Source organism: Hemicordylus capensis, chromosome 3, assembly GCF_027244095.1.
Source record: "Hemicordylus capensis ecotype Gifberg chromosome 3, rHemCap1.1.pri, whole genome shotgun sequence".
Lineage (NCBI taxonomy): Eukaryota > Metazoa > Chordata > Lepidosauria > Squamata > Cordylidae > Hemicordylus > Hemicordylus capensis.
In genome coordinates, this window is record NC_069659.1 from 224397333 (window position 1) to 224415911 (window position 18579).

General features: G+C 43.3%; 1 protein-coding gene across 8 annotated transcripts in view; it reads right to left on the reverse strand.

Moving 5' to 3' along the window:
• Nucleotides 1-18579, reverse strand: part of FAM13C (family with sequence similarity 13 member C) — a 103178-nt gene that overhangs the window by 30433 nt on the left and 54166 nt on the right. For all 8 annotated transcript variants that reach the window (XR_008320310.1, XM_053312769.1, XM_053312771.1 and 5 more), the window contains 4 exons: nt 10831-11041; nt 9120-9258; nt 8016-8097; nt 4522-4724 (listed from right to left, as the gene is read on the reverse strand). Coding sequence is in view for 7 of the 8 variants with exons in the window: in XM_053312769.1 (XP_053168744.1) it covers nt 4522-4724; nt 8016-8097; nt 9120-9258; nt 10831-11041 (635 nt within the window). In the remaining variant the exon portion in view is untranslated. The remainder of the gene's footprint in view (nt 1-4521; nt 4725-8015; nt 8098-9119; nt 9259-10830; nt 11042-18579) is intronic.

Sequence of the window (18579 nt, forward strand, 5' to 3'; positions counted from 1 at the left end):
GTCGAAGAGCCGGGATCGTCGTCAGTCAGTCCGCGTCGAGAACCGGGAAAAACCGAGAAGCCAGTCCGAGTCAAAATCCAAACAAAGGTCGCTTTCCAGTCCGTCGTCAAAACCAAAAATCAGTCAGTAAAAGATGAACTCGTTCTTAATGTAGAGAGGAACTTTTCCAACAGCTGAGGCGGCAGACCGAGGTCCAAACGCAAAGGCGGTCGGAAAAGAACTGAGGGACTTCGCGCCAAAGACACGCCTTATATAGAACGCTCAGCGTGGGGGCGTGGCTTCGGCGCTTCGACAAGCTCAGGCATGGCTACCGCGTGACTCCTGCGCAGGCGCAGAACCCATTCTTATGGGTATCAACGGATCTCGATCCAGATCTGCCATATACTCCAAGGTTGCAGGCAGGAGTCTCTCTCAGCCCTATCTTGGAGATGCCAGGGAGGGAGCTTGGAACCTTCTGCTCTTCCCAGAGCGGCTCCATCCCCCAAGGGGCACATCTTAGTGCTCAAACTTCTAGTCTCCCATTCATATGCAACCAGGGCGAACCCTGCTTAGCTAAGGGGACAAGTCATGCTTGCTACCACAAGACCAGCTCTTCTCTCCTAGACCAGCTCTCCTCTCCTGGAGAGCTGGTCTAGGAGCTGGTCTAGTGCATAGGCACTACCACTGCATCTTCTTGTTTTTAAATGAATTTCTTACGCACCTTGAGTAAATACAAACACTACACTGCTCTTTTATACCAATACCTTAATAGTTGACTTGGGCTAAAGCAGGTCTCTGGCTGAAATGCCCAGGAAGTAGGATAAACCAAGGACTTCCCAACTTCCCCATTTCTTCCTATTAATTATGACTAGAGATGTGTACATTCTATTATTCTGCACTAGCATCCAAAAAAGCATAAAAGCTGTTCTCACAAGCAGCCTAGCCTGGGTGAGGCTGCTCATGTGGTGCACTGAGATCCGCACAGATCCTGGTACTCCCACCCTGCCTGACAAGACTCTGAAGCCCAGCCTTTAGCAAAGGTTAAGGGTGTGAGTACACCCTTAATCTTGAAGCCAGGATCAATGCACCTAGAGTGCCTGTCTCACGGTGGTATCACCCAATGCACTGTGCTCATCATGCAGTGCATTGTGGGATATGCGGAAGCCGGAACACAGCCTCCAGACCTCCCGAGATCTGCACTGCAGTAGCGTGGCTCGGGTGGGAGTGCAGTCTGTGCCTTTCACTAGCTGCAGAGATAGTCGGGGGGCGGGGAGGGAAGGTTTGTGCAGCCTTACCCCCACACACCCCACTTCCAGTCGTAAGAATAGCCTCATAGAGTGGTACGGGGCTGCGTATTTCCACTTCCAGAAAACCCCCAAGGATTTCAAAACTGGTTTTTCAATCAATAAGGTCATGGCATTTACATACAAATGTGGCATACAGAGCAAAATTAAACTATCAGTTGCAAGGAGGTATCAGTCACCAACTGAAAAAAGAACAACAAATAATCAGTTTTGATTGTATTTTGTGTTGCAATACCGTATGGAGAGATTCCAGTCTGAAATGAAGCAAGCGTCTAGGCCTTATGGTGGTCACATTAGGCTTGAACGTGCATGTGCAATGCCTGGTGAAATTGCCAAAGCCAGATGAGCTTTGAGTAGGATTGCCATTGGGCAGCAGATTGGACTTCCGTGTCTGGCAAGTGTTTTCTTCCCCTATCCCCACTCCCACCTTATGGCTATCAGAAGCAGAAAAAAATGGTGCAAAATAAGCAAATTCATTAATTTATATAACATATGCAAGTCATGGAAGCTGGATATTAGAAAGCTGAAAGCAGCTGCAGTCAGGCAGTGACCGCCCCATACTGTGAACATGCATAGCCCTTGTGCACCACAGACAACCAGCACAGCTGCTGGGAGAACAGAGAGAAAGACTGAGAATGGCTGCTCTCTGGGCTCTGAACCTGGGTCCAAGTTCTCTCCTTGCACCAACACGAGATATAGTCTGCCCCATCAGTTCAGGCATCCCAACAGTTCTTGGCCAAACATAAAAGCACCCACTGCCCAGGAATCTGCCCCCATCAAATTCATGTCCTGCATCTCTTACATGCTTAGCTACTCCTAGACCAGCTGTAGCTGCCTGAAGAAGAGTACTGCAGTTTGGTTTCATGTCTGAGGATTAACAAGGGATATACCAGCCCCCCCCCCTCTCTCTCTCTCTCACACACACACACACACACACACACACCCCTACCTATAATGGCTCTATAATGGCTCATGATTTCTTGGGGTAGCACTGACAAACTGAATAACAGGAAGAAAAACAACCACCCTCACTTGTGTCTGTTTTCTGATATCCATCACACAAGGAAAGTACAATTCCATGATGCAGATTCCACACATTTTAAAAGAAGACACATCCGTAGGTTTTGTACAATCACTGAAAAGCAGCAGTCGCTGACAGAGGCACAATTTGCTTCTCACTTGGGGTGAACAGCAACTGCCCTCCGGCAAGCAGTCAAGTGGAACTTTCCCCTTCCTTCCCTGATTGCTGCACCATCCCAGCAGTCTGTTCACCTTCTTTAAGCTAGAAGAGGCAGCTGGAACAGCTCTCCCCTACTTTTCCTGGCCAGAGAAATCTCCCTCCACCACCTCCACTATTAATGTTCAATGAACTGGGATTGGCTAACATGCCCTTCCTTTCCATTAAAGACCCAGGCAGCTGTGAGTGCTCCTGCTCCTGTGCCTGAATAGCTGAGGAAAGAGCACCCTGACCTATGAAAGCCATCAGAACAAGCACCATAGTTCCAGACTTCTGCATCTCCAGCTGGGAAGAAGAGCCCTCGACTACCCCAAATGCTTCTTGCTCCCCATCAACTAGTATTTGTTGTCATACTTCTTCAGAGCCAGGAGGTTCCATATAGCCATCATGACTAATAGGAATGCAATGCTTCCTTTTAAACATGGACTACCTCCTGCTCCAGACTGCAAAACACAAAGCCTAAACATTTTTGGCAGTGCAAGAAGGCCTTGACTACATACACCAATCCTAAACAGAGGCAGCACTTGCTATGAGTGTCCGAAGACGGAAGTCTGGTCCCACAATAGACATACTTTGGAAAACTGACCATTTTTGCCATACGACAAGTAACAGAAATTTCACCTTCTCCCCGGCCACAGAAGAACATGGAAGAACAATGGTCAAAAATGGGGGGTGGGGGGAGAGATATCCAATGAAAACAAATACGCGAAGGGAAAGCAGTAACTACGCAAGGGAAAATGAAAATAAGAAGAAGCAAGAGAAGAGAAGGGGTGAAAGGCAAGGGACCCCCCCCCCGAAGAAATCTCATGAGGTCGATTGAAGCGTGGATGATGAAAGACTGTAAAAGGGCTGGTGCAGCCGCATACAGCAGTGGGGGCAAGGTTCCCACCAGAAAGCAGGAGAATAGCTTGCAGAGTGTTTGTGCAGTTGCACAAGAGCACTCTCGTGCAAGACATTAGACCTGCAAAACAGTGGCAAGATAGAGGGTCATTATTTCCACGGGTGCTCTATTGCACTCAAATCAAACAAACTCCCAAAATTATTAAACTGCCCAACACAACTCAGTAGGTAAACTATAGTGTGAACATTTAATAATGTCAAAGTAACACAATTTCCATAAAAGTTCTTGTAAATCTGAGTAAGTCAAATAGAGATCCATATGCATATGTCCTTCCCAAATAAAGTATCAATTGAAGTGCTTCAAATGAATCTTCAAAAAGGAACTCCTTCGTAAAATGAATTTATGAAGAATCCCCAAAATATAAAATGCAGTTCTCAGATAAAATGAATTTTTTCCAAGTGGAGTGTGAAATTGAATAAAAACATCTTCATGGGAACACATATGTTAAATATCAAATGTCAACTCACTGCTCCACTAGTTTAAAATCCAGTTCTTCAAATGAAATAAGTATCCTTTCCAAATGGAGTGACAAATAGGATCACATATAAATCTCCATACAAATATTCAAAACGCCAGATGCGTTTCGACAATATGTCTTCCTCAGTAGCATACATCATCTATTTTCAATACTGTTTTCTATATGTAGCTTTATCTACTCACAGTATTTCATCCTGCTCTTTTCAGTGCACAATTCTAGTTTCTTGTACCAGAGCACTCTTGTGCAACTGTGCAAATGCTTAATTGCTAGGCATATGTGTTATGTGAGCTAGATATGTGAGCCAGTGTTACCTCATAATTTCATTTTTTCCAGGTGGAAAGTTTCTAACGCACATTTACCAGCACCTATAGATCGTTCTGAAATCAGGTATCACTTCCTTCTCTGTGCAAGCCATACTCACAGCATTCTTCAAAAAGAAGCAGGAAGGGGGGATATTTCCTGTTCCAATTTAGATACAGCGGCTATACTACATTGACAGGAGATACAACAGGGAAGCTGCCCCTGCCTGTTGGTGGTTCAACAGTTGACAAACAGGCCTAACAGTTAAAGATTTGATCTTGCCTAGCTGAGCATACATGAATACCGCACAAGAACCATGTACCTTAATGTTCTCGGGAACATTGAGCTGCTGGCGCTTCTCCTTCAGTCGTTTCAGCACAGCATCCATGGTTTCCTCTACAGAGGGACTCGGGGGAGTGCTTGCTGCATCCTGCTTCCCAGCTTCTTTGACGCTCTCTTGATGAAGGTTCCTTTGAGGTGCTTTGAGGGGACAGCTTTGTTCTTCTGACATTTTGAGTTTCAGCTCTTTGAGGAAAATTCACAGGATATGAATGAGCAACTATTTGCGGTGACTTCTTCTTCCATTTCAGAAAACACACACACACACAGAGTCAATGGAAGCTTATTTCCAAGGCAAATTACAGGGGATTTGGATTGAGGCTGGAGGTGGGGAGATAGCAGGCTTGAACCCCACCATGCAGTGCGATGAGTGGGGTTCAAGCCTCCTCTCTCCCCACTATCACAGTCCCAATCCAGACCAGCCCCCCTTGCACATGCTACACTAAGAAAAAACACACTAGGACCAATGACATGATTACTTACATCTGGTTTGGCCCCAGAGAGGGAACCTCCAGGGTGTGATGGAGATGTACTTAATGAAGCCCAATGCTTTTCCAGTAAGTGGCTTACATGTTCCACAGCATAATGTGGGCAGTGCCATACCCACCTCTGCTGCTGGAGGGTCTAACATATGCAGTGACACTGCTGCACAAGAGGGCAGCTCCAGAACTGCTGACTCTTTCGTGATCACAAGTTGCACACTTCCACTGGGAATAATGGAAGTCGAGTGAGACATGTGATCACACAAGAGTACTGGTACTGCCCTCTTACGCAGCAGCGTCACCATGTTTGTTAAGGTCCGGCAGTGGCACAGGTCTGGCACTGCCCGTGTTATGCTGTGGGACATGTAAGCCAGTGACTGTTCTTCAGAGGTTAAGCCACTGGGCTTCATGAAATACAACTCCTGTGTACTTGTGAGGTTCTCTCTCATTTATTGCATCACTGCCCTCCTTCCTTCCTTCCTTCCTAAGTGCAGTCTGCCAAAGACAAAAGGGTCTGAGTATCCAGCTCACTTTTACCTTCAGTGATGGCTTCCAATGAGCTTTGGGTGCTGAATTCTCATACAGTCCAAGTTTTAATCTGGTTAGAACCAAATTAAATACAATATGATCTATGATTGGATCTTTTATGGCTTTTCCCTCCAAAGATAAAAGCAGCTGCGGGGCCCAGATCAGATCTGGGCTCCAGCAATGGCTGTATGTGTGTTAACCTTACCAGCATGTTTCCCCTTATGAGACAAATAGCAGCTTGCAGGGCAAGGGGAGGTCAATTCAGACTGGCGAAATGTTACAGGAGAAAAGACACACACACACCACTAGCACTGTAGCTCAACTGCAGGTCAACCCTCTGCCCACGGCTGCTTTGAGCTTTGGGGAAAGTCACATTATCCTATTATTTTGTCCTTAGTGGATTACTTGAGTACCAGTTGAATTATTTTGTCACATCAGCAGACTAAAATTGACTAAAAGCATTTCAGCTTCCTATACATGGCGACCCTGCACTTTGATTCCGCCTATGCATATGGATTAACATTTGTAATAATGTGCAAAATTGTAATGCTATGATTGCATTACTGTCCTATTATACCTAACATATTGAAAACCCTCATTTTTCTTATTCTGTGAAGCAACCTATCTTAATATTTGAAGAAAAAATGCAGTGTTCATGATTTCTCACTAGGCATGGTGCAGATTAAAATAGAAAACATGAGACTCACACACAAGTGAAAATCTGACACTCATTACTTAACAGAATGGGTTAATAAGAAGTCTTTAAAACAGTTTCATAACACAAGATCAAACATATTTTACTATTACTGTGTGAAAGGTATCAGCATAATGAAGCCATTAATTCTACATTAACTCCATTAGTGAAATACTGTACTGCACTGAGGGGGAGATTACTGATGCAATTTAATATTTCAGGGAAAAGAGGTAGAATTCAACTAGCCAATTTCCTGTGCACACTTCATTCAGTTCAGCTGGGCTTTCTCAGGAACAGATCTTCACAGACTACACTCTAAGGACTTATTTACACACAAACCAGACATACTTGCTTATGTCCATAGCTCCCTTTCCCTAAGGAAACTTGGGAACTGTCGTGCAGAGAGGGTAGGAATCTTTAAGAAAATTCTCAGCAACCCATCAAACTGCAATTCCCAAGGTTCTTTGGAAGAAGCCAACAGATCCCATGTTTTGGGGAAATTCAAAGTTTAACAGTCGCTGTTAACTGTAACTGTAGTTTATAAATGGATATACCCTAGGGAACTAGTTGTCTTTGCTTTGCTACATATATATTGTGTTATGTGTTTTTTAAGGTAAGGGCATTATCACATACAGTGCATGAAGTAATAAATATCAAACATCACTGCTCAGTCTTAGGTCAATTTCATATAAATAGATGAAATCAAAGCCACTACTTCTTGTCTAACATTTACAGTTGGCATTATCCTGTTCCAATATTGAATACACAGCCTCAGTTGTCTCCATGGTGTCTCATTTAACTTGGTTATCTCTTCGGAAATATATATGAAATAAGTCTTTTTTTTCAATAACAAAGCAGCTTTTCAAGTTTTGTGTTTCCAAGTTCCATTGATTGCAATTGATCTTGCTCCCACAAAATCGTGCCTTTAGTTTAAAAAAATGGCCACATGTTGTTTTATGTTAAAATTAACAATTACAGGATGCAATGGAATCTCATTCCCAATAATATTTCTGCCCATGGCACAATATTTTTCCAATTCCTCTGTGCAATTACACAATCCCACTAAATATGAATAAGACTGAAATATGAAAAACTCATTTATATATCCACTATTATATCCCCTGCTAACTGGGCAAAGAGGCACCTTTTACCGTGGTGATTCTCTTTATTTAGCAGGGGGAGAGTAACTGGCCCTATCCACCCGCAGCACAGTACCTCCAGTGACTGTTGCTGGAGTCTATCTTGTGTTTCTTTTTAGAATGTGAGCCCTTTAGGGACAGGGAGCCATCTTATTTATTTATTATTTCTCTGTGTAAACTGCCCTCAGCCATTTTTGGAAGGGCAGTATAAAAATTGAATTTCATACCTCTCCCACAGTCTTGTTGGTATATAATCCCATTTATATAATGTTTTCTATAAGTTTTCCATAGAGCCAGTATCCAATGCACATCTAAATGGCTCTTTATGAATATGTAATTCAATTGAGTATAAGAAATCTGAATATATAAATCCCTCTCTCACTTTAATTTAGAGTGTGAGTCTTCAATCTCAATTGCCATCAGATTTTAAGGTTTAGAATAATATTAAAAGTATCTCTTTCATCTTTTACAGGATTGAATTTGGATCTCACATTCTTCTGATATAGAGTGATGATGAGTGTGCTATAAGCAACATTCCTTCCATTGCTGTTCATCAGATCTAATGTCACATATTAATGACAGATGACAGAGAAATACCATGTGATAAGATGACAGCATGATGGTGGCTGTGTACCTTTAAGCTGCTTTCGACATTTGGCTAAATCATTCATCCATTTCATTACATCAGGATTGGATATTTTGTCAGCATGGGAAGGCTGGACAGGAAAGCACAGAAAATAAGGAACGATTAGGGAGTAGCTTTTATTGTTACCAACACAACTATAATTAGTGATGGGCAAACCCACCCAAATACAGTCTGGTATTAATCTGGAGAACTCAGAGCAAATTTCTGGGCATTGTACTACCCAACATTTTAGGCTTATCCTTTTTTTTGAAGTTTTATACTTATTTATGAGAATAATGAGGATTTCACTAAGTACCTGTAACTAAAGGCCCACCTCACTTGATTGGCCATCTTCAAAGAGCATTTTAAAATATCACTACATAATGCTTTAGCATTTACCTGCATGGTGTGTCAATGGGACTAGGATATCATTTTCTTTGTCCTTTATAATTGGTGAAAACTAATTATCTGCCCTTTTTGTAATCTGTGTAAGATTACATATTGCTATCCCCTAAACTTGCTGGATGACTTCTTTGCTTGGTATAACAAGTGAAACTGATAAACTAAGATTAGGCATCTGTGGCATCACTGCTTGGCTACCACAGGCCTCTATGAGATCACTTACAGCTACCACTAGTGAATGCCATTTCTCTCCCTAGTATGCATTTTAATAATGTATTCATAATGTACACTAATTTAATAATATATACTAGAGCCAGCGTGGTGTAGTGGTTAGAGTGCTGGACTAGGACCAGGGAAACTCAAGTTCAAATCCTCATTCAGCCATGAGACTTGCTGGGTGACTCTGGGCCAGTCACTTCTCTCTCAGCCTAACCTACTTCACAGGGTAGTTGTGAAAGAGAAACTCAAGTATGTAGTACACCGCTCTGGGCTCCTTGGAGGAAGAGCAGGATATTAATTAATTAATTAATTAATTAATTAATTAATTAATACACATGTCTTGGTCCTTGGGAACACTGGGAAAGCTGTATCACTTAGACCAGGCCCACATAACTTAATGAGTCAAATACACTCTCCTCTACACCTAAAATACAACAGAAATCATGTGGCATTTTCTAAGAACACATTTTGCTTGTCTCCTCATTTGCTCACCCGATAATTCTTTTCTTGCTCAAACCTTTCCTCATATTTCCTGATTTTCCTCTTAAGACTTTGCAGGTGCTTTGTAACTTGTGCTATTGTCTGTGGCTCTTTGCAGTCATCACAGCTACCCCTGGAAGAACTTCTTGGCCTACAAAGATAGAAATGATGATAATCCTCACATCTGAAATCATTTTATAGAATCAGGGATGCAACTGCACTGAATTGCAGAAAATGTATGAGGGGAAACAGGAAATAAAGAAGGGGGACAGAGAGAAGGAGAGTGAATGAATGGAGACGAAGGAAACTGAGAAGGGCTTTCTATGCCCACTTTCATCACCCACTGTGAATGACAGCAAAACTCCACCAGTTGAAATTAAATCCCTGGACATATTTAAACAGCAAATGTACATCAATTTTATACCAATTTAATTGTCATGTCCCTTCAACAACAACAAAATTGCCCTTCAACAACAAAAATCCTGTGAAATGTACAAAATTATGTTAGAAATCTCTAGATCACCTCACAGATTACAGCGAACTCCCAAGGGAATGAGAATAGCCTGTTTAAGTCTGTATTATATATATATGCCTTCTCTTTTACCAAACACAACAGTGATTGGCCTCCCCTGATCCAGTTGCGTAAGAAAAAGTCCTGAATTGGCCAATCAACATGTTGCAAGCCAAGATTTGTCAGGGTGGTTGCAGGTTATCTTAGGCAATCTTAGTTGGAATGATGGATTTTACTTCAGCAAAATCCTGAATGAACTACATCTACACTAAAAAGGCCTTGGAAGTCCTAATCCAAAACTGTTTATGGTTGGTTTGGTATCAGATTCAGACATACAAGACTGTATGGCTACTAGGGAGAGTGCCTTTTCGATGGTGGCACTCCATTTATGGAATAGGAATAGCCTCCCCAGTGAGGTTCACCTGACGCCATCACTTTGTTCTTTTAGATGCCAGGTGAAGACCTTTCTGTTCACTCAGACTTTTAAAAATTGGTTTTGTATTGTATTTTGTTTTGTGATCTGTTTGTTGTTTATTGGATATATTTTAATGTTGTGTTGTGAGCCGCCCAGAGAACAATTTGTTATGGGGAGGCTAACAAAGTTTATTATTAATTATTATAATTATTATATAGTCTTCCCTTTAAAATATATATGAGCTGTTACTAGGAAAACATCAGAGCCTTGCACACGTGAAGATCTGAAAGCCTGCCCAACATAAACAATTATGCTTTATTTACTTTTCAAGTGTGTGGCATCCTAAAGTAGACTAGAATTGTCCTGAAAGCATTTTAAAAGGTCTATTCAGATATGTTCTAATACCGTTCTTAGAGTCTACATAAGAGCTTATGCAGTAATTCTTCCACAACAGAACTTTTCAAGGCATATTCACATTACAAAACTAGACTGGTATAACATTAATTCCCTATTCTCAGGGAACTCTGCAGATCGTAGCTTTGTCAGGGGAGGCAAAGTATCTCAAACAGAATTCTCAGCACCCTTGCCAAACTACAATTCCCAGGATTCTTTGGTGGAAATATCTACTTGCTCCATTAGAAAGTTTGGCTTGGGCTATTTGGGCCATAAAGACATCATGTGACCATGTAGGATACTTGCAAGACAGCAAATGGCAGGAGAATGTGAAAGAAATAATGAGACAAGCATTAATGGCTATGCAGAGGTGGCTCTGGAAAGTAAAATATGTATTAGCTTACATCATGAACAGTTGAGCACTTGGCGGGGAAGGAGCTGATTCAGGGTCTAAATTAAATCTCTGGCTTTGGCTAAAAATAGAGCAGCGAGGAGACAGCAGAGGATTATCTCCATCAGTAATGTGATACAACAGTCTGCTGGTCCCTAAGGAATGATGGTCTTCATGTCCATTGTCTGCATCAGTCTGACCCTCTTTGTAGGCTTGTACAGACTCTATAATGACAAAATAAATTCAACAGTTGCTTATAAGGCAAGCTCATTAGCTGCACATACTACAAAAAAAAACCCCTTTGCGATTCAACAGTGCTTGCTGGAGACAATTTGACATAGCAGAACAGGAATGTGGCATGTACCGAGAGAAGGTCATGGCAACAATAAAAGGAGAGCACATAGATTAGGAAAAGCTAAAGAAAAAGTTTCATTAGGCCTGCCATCCTAAGCATACTTACGGGGAAGTAAGGAAGGCCCAGTGAACTCAGTGGAACCTACTTCCAAGTAAACATGTTTTGGATCAGACTGTAATATACACAGTAGAAGAATAAGTTGAAAACCAAAATTTCAAGTGAGGAAAGGCAAATGGCACTCAAGTAGAAGACAGGCCTCTTTCCCTCAACCCTCTCTAAAGATGGTCTTAAATTTTCCAAAATAGCTTTTTTTTTTTTCAGAAATTTGCAGCAGCTGAAAACCTATATTCTAATCAATAACAGTTGATATATTCAGGGCTGTATGATTTTGTAGTTCTGTGACCAATCTTTCATACTACATGCCTATACCCCAACCTTCCTCCAAGGAACTTAGGGCAATGTACAATAGGGAAGTGCATGAACCGAGGTTCGTACACTGGTTTGGCACTGCAGGGAGAGAAGCGGCGATAGGGATCTTTTATTAAAAGGTGCTTACCTGCTCTCCACCACCACATGCAGCTTCCAGCAGCAGTGGTGCTTGTCCCCCAAACCCGTACATGGCACCTGTGCATGCGTGAACACCATGTGCATGCTGGCAGTGTGCATGGGTTCTTGGGACAAGTGTTGCCACAGCAGGAAGTTGTATGCAGCAGCAAAGAGCAGGTAAGGGCCTGCTCTCCTTTTCTTTTTCTTTTTTTCTTTTAAAGATCTCCCTCACCACTCCCCTCCCTACGGTGTTGAACCAGTTTGGACCTCGTCTGAACTGATTCGGTGCTGAACCACCGCACGGACCTCGGTCTGTGCACATCCCTAACATACATGAACATAATTTCACTGAAATAATGCAAATGAGGAATTACTACTAGCTTTAGGACTACACATTCTAAGAATCTCGGCATTCATTTTTTTGGAGGGGAACATGGAAAACAAGTTTCTAGCTCTTCAAATAGCTCCATTACAAATATCAGCAAAACGTTACAAGTACTCCAGTGTTATTGAAAATGTGTTATCCATGAAGTTGATCATACAGGTATTGGAGAGATGAGAACCAATTCATACATTATCACTGCAAAAAAGAAGCCAATCCAATAGTGATATTGGACCTGCAGACCCAAGCAGGTGTGTGTGTGTGTGTGTGTGTGTGTGTGTGTGTGTGTGTGTGTGTGTATGAATGTATGTGTGTGTATATACACACACACACACACACACACACACACACAAACACATATATACGAACCCCACCAGCTTGGGGCTTCAGGGGAGAGTTGTGGCACAGTGTGCCTTGCACTCAAACCCACGTGGATGCCCAGGCAACCCGTTGGGGGGTGGACAGTTGGGGCATCCTCAAATCCCCATGAATCCCTATGGGAGAAATACAAAAAATGTAATCGCAGGAGTGTCCAATTGATTTGGGGTTCTGTGGGTGGTCCACCCTACTTTTGTTCCCCTAGGTGCTCTGCATAGGGAATAATGGGCCAGTTTGAGTCCTCATTATACCCTGTGTAGAACATTTTAGAACTGGTTCAAATGCTAACCGAACCGAACCAGGGTGGGTGGGGTTCAAGCCAAACCTACCCTAACCCTAGTTGGAATTCAAACCAAACAGGCCAAGCCAATTTTGTGCATACCCCTAGTCTCTCAGAGCCTCATCTGGTACAAATGGACCAGGCTCCGTTTCCTCCAGTTAAGAAGTCCCTTCTTCCTCACAAGGATAAATTCATACAAGCAGCAATTGGCTGCCAAACACACACTCCTTCTCTGACCCGACTGCAGCTTAGCACAAGCTCGGCAATGGCACTGCTCTTGGGAGCATAGCAGTGTCAGGGTGTCTCCCCCCACCCCAAAGGGCTGGGTCTGTAGCCTGCACATCACCATTCTCCACAGAGGCTGTGTCTTCTTTGGGGTCTGTAGAGGAGCCGATGTGGCACTTTGTTCTAGAGGGACTACCAGCTGGGAAGGCACGGCAGGGCTGACTAGAGGTTCTTTGTCAGCAGAGTCCTTGAGGTCCCTGTCAGGAGGACCCTTGTCAAAGGAGTCCTTAGGGTTGTCATTAGGGGAATCCCTGACATAACCTGTATATACAGGAATCTGAATGGGAGACTAGAAGTGTGCGCACTGTAAGATATTCCCCTCAGGGGGTGGAGCTGCTCTGGGAAGAGCATCTTCCAAGTTCCCTCCCTGGCATCTCCAAGATAGTGCTGAGAGAGATTCCTGCCTGCAACCTTGAAGAAGCCGCTGCCAGTCTGTGAAGACAATACTGAGTTAGATAGACCAATGGCCTGACTCAGTATGTGGCAGCTTCCTATGTTCCTAAGAACAGTTTTGCACAAGCACAACAATGCACATGCAAAATTACAGTATTCAGCTGAAGCGAATAAGGAAACTGGCACCTGCAAGTCTTCAGTGTGCTTTCTGGATTGCTTGCAGAGCTCTTGACTGAATGGACCCAGGGTCAATATTTATGAAATGTTTGTAACAGAAAAATAACTGAACAGACTTTCCTGTGTTTACCTCCTGAAATGATTGAATATTGTAATGCATTCTTAACACACATGGCAGTGAATGGTAAGGTTGCACTACAAAGATTATATGGTACATGTTCGAAGTTATGGTGAATAAATTTGGGAGCTTTGTCTGGAGAGCTATGAATGTGCATGGGGGCATCAGAACTGATAACACACACATAACTTATGTGTTATGTGTGTTAAGAAAAGATAAAGTTTTCCCCATATCAGTTTATTAGAACTTGTAAAGCATGTGATACCTAACTTTCATCTAAAATTACATGTGTGGGTTAAAGTGATGTATTAAGCTAAACTGGTGGCTTATGCAATAAACGTACTCATGAAAGAAGCAGAGCTGCTACTAAATCTTTTGAATGAAGGGAAAAAATAACCAATGCTACATTTTAGCAAAGAATCGTTCACTAGCTTACCAATGCAAGCAGATCTGACCTAGATTTCCTTTTCCCAGCTTCTAAATTGGGCTGATTGTCAGTTTCAATAATTTATTATCATGGATCAATCAACACTGACACAATTCACACAAGATAGGTTTCTTCTTTAATATACCAAAAGAGAGCCAAACTGTTCTCTTTCAAATAAATGCTTTTAAGGTTCCACCAGCTCTCTAAATGCCAAGGAAAAAGTCACATGTTGATATTTGAGATCCGTATGGATTTTCCTGGGACGCTATTCATATATGCTTCTACTAAACATATGACTATATATATATATATATATGAGAGATAAATGAGCTGAGAAATATTATGAGCACTTTGCACACTGAATAGATGTAAAATGTATTAATAATAATTAATAACAACAACCTTGAAGGCCTGAATACACAGATTCTTGCTTGCGTCACCAGGTTACATATGAGTCGTTTTTAACCACTTTGGGGGGAGGAGTGGACCTGGAATCAGTCCCAATACCACATAACTGATACTGCTATTCCTTCCCCCAGAAGCATTCTGTGTGCAGGGATGGATCTGAAGAGGAATTTGCCCATGAGAGCATGTTTCCCTGCACAACTTGCCCTTGTCAGATTCTGTGTTGTTTTATGGACAATTGCTCAGATACATTTCCAAGCATATCAGTAGAGCAAGCCTCCTCAAGTTGTGATGCCATCGAGCCAAGTACAACCACCAGCCATCTATTGCAGCCTGCTAACTTCCCTGTTTTTATAGTCTCAGACAGGCAGCATAACAGGAGGTTATTAAGCCTTTGAATGGCTTCCATATGTGGTTGGTGGGCTCCATTTGACTTGGTGCGTCACCAGATGTGAAGGCTTGGATTAGAAACAATCCTAATTTGGTCAGGGATCCTAAACCAATTTTCCTGAACTGGATCCAATATGCATATCCTTAAATTACATCTAGGTTCAGCTATGTCTGGAAGGGGTTATGGCTCTCCTATAAACTCTCTGCACTTCCCAGTGTGACAGTCATGGGCTTTGCCCTGAGAGTCATGGGCCTGAACTGACAGGCACAGGTCTAACTTCAGTCCGTGTGGCAATTCACTCGCATACATCAGCTTGCCTCACAAAACAATTTATTCTGGACTCCACATGGCAGCCAGATTGTGTACATCACATCAGCTTTTACACACTAACTCTTCCTAAAGTTATGTCAAAGATCCAACATCATCTTTCAGACTGTAGTGGCATAAGCAATTGTCTGAAGCAACACTCACATGATATGGGTGAATTTAACCACCACAGTGTCACTGTACACCCAATCACAGATGGGTGTACAGCCCATGTCAGCAGAAATCCCTACATTTTGTTATTTCTTCCATGAAAAATAAGCAAGATGAAATTGCAGAGAATTTAATTATTACATTTAGGAAGCTTTCTTCAGAAAGTTCAAAGAAGCCTACATGAGTCTTCCATCTAGGCACTATTTGGAACCACACTTGCTTAGCTTCAGCAATGTTACTGCACTGGATGTTCCCAGATGATTTACTTGGCCTATATACAATGCTAGCCTCCTAGACAGTTTGACTCATCGGGCTGAGTGTTTTGGCTGTACATCAGGACTAAGAATGAATTGTTTGTCTCCAGCAGCTATTGTCACTAGGGGGCAAGGGATGTACACATAACCGGAAAAACCGGTTCGGCTCGAATAGAACCAGACTTGAGCTGAACTGGGTCTGATTTGGTTTTGAGCACACTAGAACCAGGCCCGGTCCGCCTCGAGTCCAAACCGGTTTGGGCCTGGCTCGGGTGTGTGTGTAAATATGGTGGACTGACCACCATTGTGGGGCCTTGGGGGGTGCTGCCGCAGCTGCAGGGCTCTCTGGCAGTTCCCCCACCCCCAGCGTCCTCCTCCCAGTCTCAGATGAGCTGTTTCGGGCCACTCTGTGCTGGTGGTGGCCATTTTAGAGGCTGATGCACATGCACACTGGCCATTTGAGTGGCCAGTGCAGAGAGGCTCAAAACAAGCCGAGACGGCTCATTTGAGACTGGGGGAGGCTGGCGGGGGGTGGAGGAACCACCAGAAATCCCCCGCAGCAGCAGCCCCGATGCTACACAATGGCAGTAAGTCCTCCATTTTTTAATTGTTTTAAAAAACACCTGGACCAGTCCAATGGATTCAGCTTGACCTTGAGCTGAGCCGGGCTGAGTCGTATGCAAGCCGGCTTGACATCAAGTTGGCTCACACATCCCTAATGGGGGCAAATGCTGTCAATGTACACAGTGGCACACCTAGACATTTTTGAAGCCAAAACCTAGAGGGCTTTGGAGGCCCTTCCCCCCAATGAGCCCACCCTACCACCCCTCAAGCCCCTCCCCCTGCTTTAGGGAAATCTTGTGGGGGGGGGGGATTAAAACATTCAGAAGATACCTCCCACTGACCTGCACCTCCAAATATCTTGGGGCCAGGGGGCCTCCCTGCAGCCGTGCTCACCCCACTGCACTTGCTGAGCAGTATGGGCTTCCAAGGCAGTGACAACTAAGGCAGTGACATCAGTTCTGGCCGGACTGGGCCTGGCCATTCATGCCTGCGTAGTGTGACTTGAGAACACTGCAAGCACATGACATCACATATTTGCGACGCTCATGTCTGCACAGTGCAACTCACAAGCAAGCACATGACATCACATATTTGTGATGCTCGTGAGTCACACTGTTCAGGTGCGAACATCACAAATATGTGTCTTCAGAAGCTTGCGACACTTGTGAGTTGCACTGCGCAGGCGTGAGTGGCCAGGACTGATCCAGCCAGGCCCAGTGCCTTAGCCACCGCCACTAGCCTCAGGCAGCCAGGCCCGCTTGGGTCTCAGCCCCAACCCCTGCTGCACAACAGGAGATCGGGCAGCAGGTGGGCTGCACTGATGTGGAGCATTCCCGAGAGTCATTTGGAGGCCCCACCTACCCAGTGCGCGGAGGGCCGTGCTTCGGACCAGAAGTCCAGTCCAAAGAGTGCCCCTGAATGTACAGCTAAAGAGCCTCAACTACCTATTGATGTAACTGTAGCCAAGGGAGACTATGTTAAGAGCTTATTCACACTTACTCAAAGTGTGACCCCCAAGCCTTGTGGGCTGCAGTAATCTCTTGCTTTATCCAGTCTATACCCTTGGTCCATTTTGCCCACTGCCCACCAGTTTCACAGTTGTGGTTCAGATTGCCTGAACAATCTAAACAAGCATTTCCCCTCATGATTAGGTGTCCTCTACATAGTTCCTGGAAAGTGTTTCAATGGTTGCCATTTTGTTCTGGTAACATCTGAAGCAAGTCTGAGCTATCCGTGCAAGACTTGACTTTAGATGGAAGGGGAGCTTAATTTACTATGGTATATCTGAAGAGTGACTGCCTTCTGTCATACAATCCTGCCTGGACTCTACATTCATCAACTGAAGCTCTTCTCCAAGTTCCCCCTTCATCTGAGGCTAGGCAGGTGGTGACTGTAAAGAGAATGGTTTCAGTCATGGTGGCCATATCTGGAATATCCTCCCCAGAGAAGCTTGCCTGGCACAAACCTTGATGTCCTTTTGGCATTAGCAAAGACTCTATTTGCCCAAGCAACAAGTGAATTAGCCGATGTAAGTTGTCATTTTATGGTTCTGTTGGTTTTATTGTCAGATTATAACTGCTGTTTCTGCGGTTTCATGATACTTTATCAATTGTATGTCCTTTATCTTTAATTGCATGCTACCTTGGAACTTATGCTGAAGGACAGTTAACAAATGTACTGAAGACATAGGCATCTTATGTCCTATAGCCACAATCCAAGGGTGCAAGTACAAAGTCTACCCTTTCCATTTGTTTCCTCTTTATCTGAACTCCATTTTATCACTCAGGACTGGTTTTGAAAGCAAAATGTTTTATGGTCTCTTTTATACATTTTAAGACACACTCACCCCAAACCTTTAGGATAAAATGGGATACCAACTGAATGTATTTTGTATTCTTTTATTTAACTGGGGCATGTCTAATGATGCAAGCTCTATCCATTAGAAGTCACAGAGTTTTTGCACCACTGACTTTAAGATGTGGAATGCATTGTAAAAACAGAATTGCCAAATTAATCAAAAAGACTCACAGAAAAGGGAGGGAGGGAGGGAGGGAGAGAGATTAGATTTTGAAAAATGGTAACGAAAAAAGCTTTTAAAATAAGCCACTCTACTACAGTCACTTTATTTATCCATAACAATTACCTTGAGATTAGGCCATGTAATACTGACCCACTTGCCTTAATGGAGCCACACACAATCTACAAATTTAAGCTGGCCTGCAACTCATCTACTTGCTATATTAGTCTTGTTAACTCTGACCTATTTTTCATACACAGCAATTTCCCTTCCGCCTCAACCCAGAAATCCAGCTCATGCCATCTGTGTGATT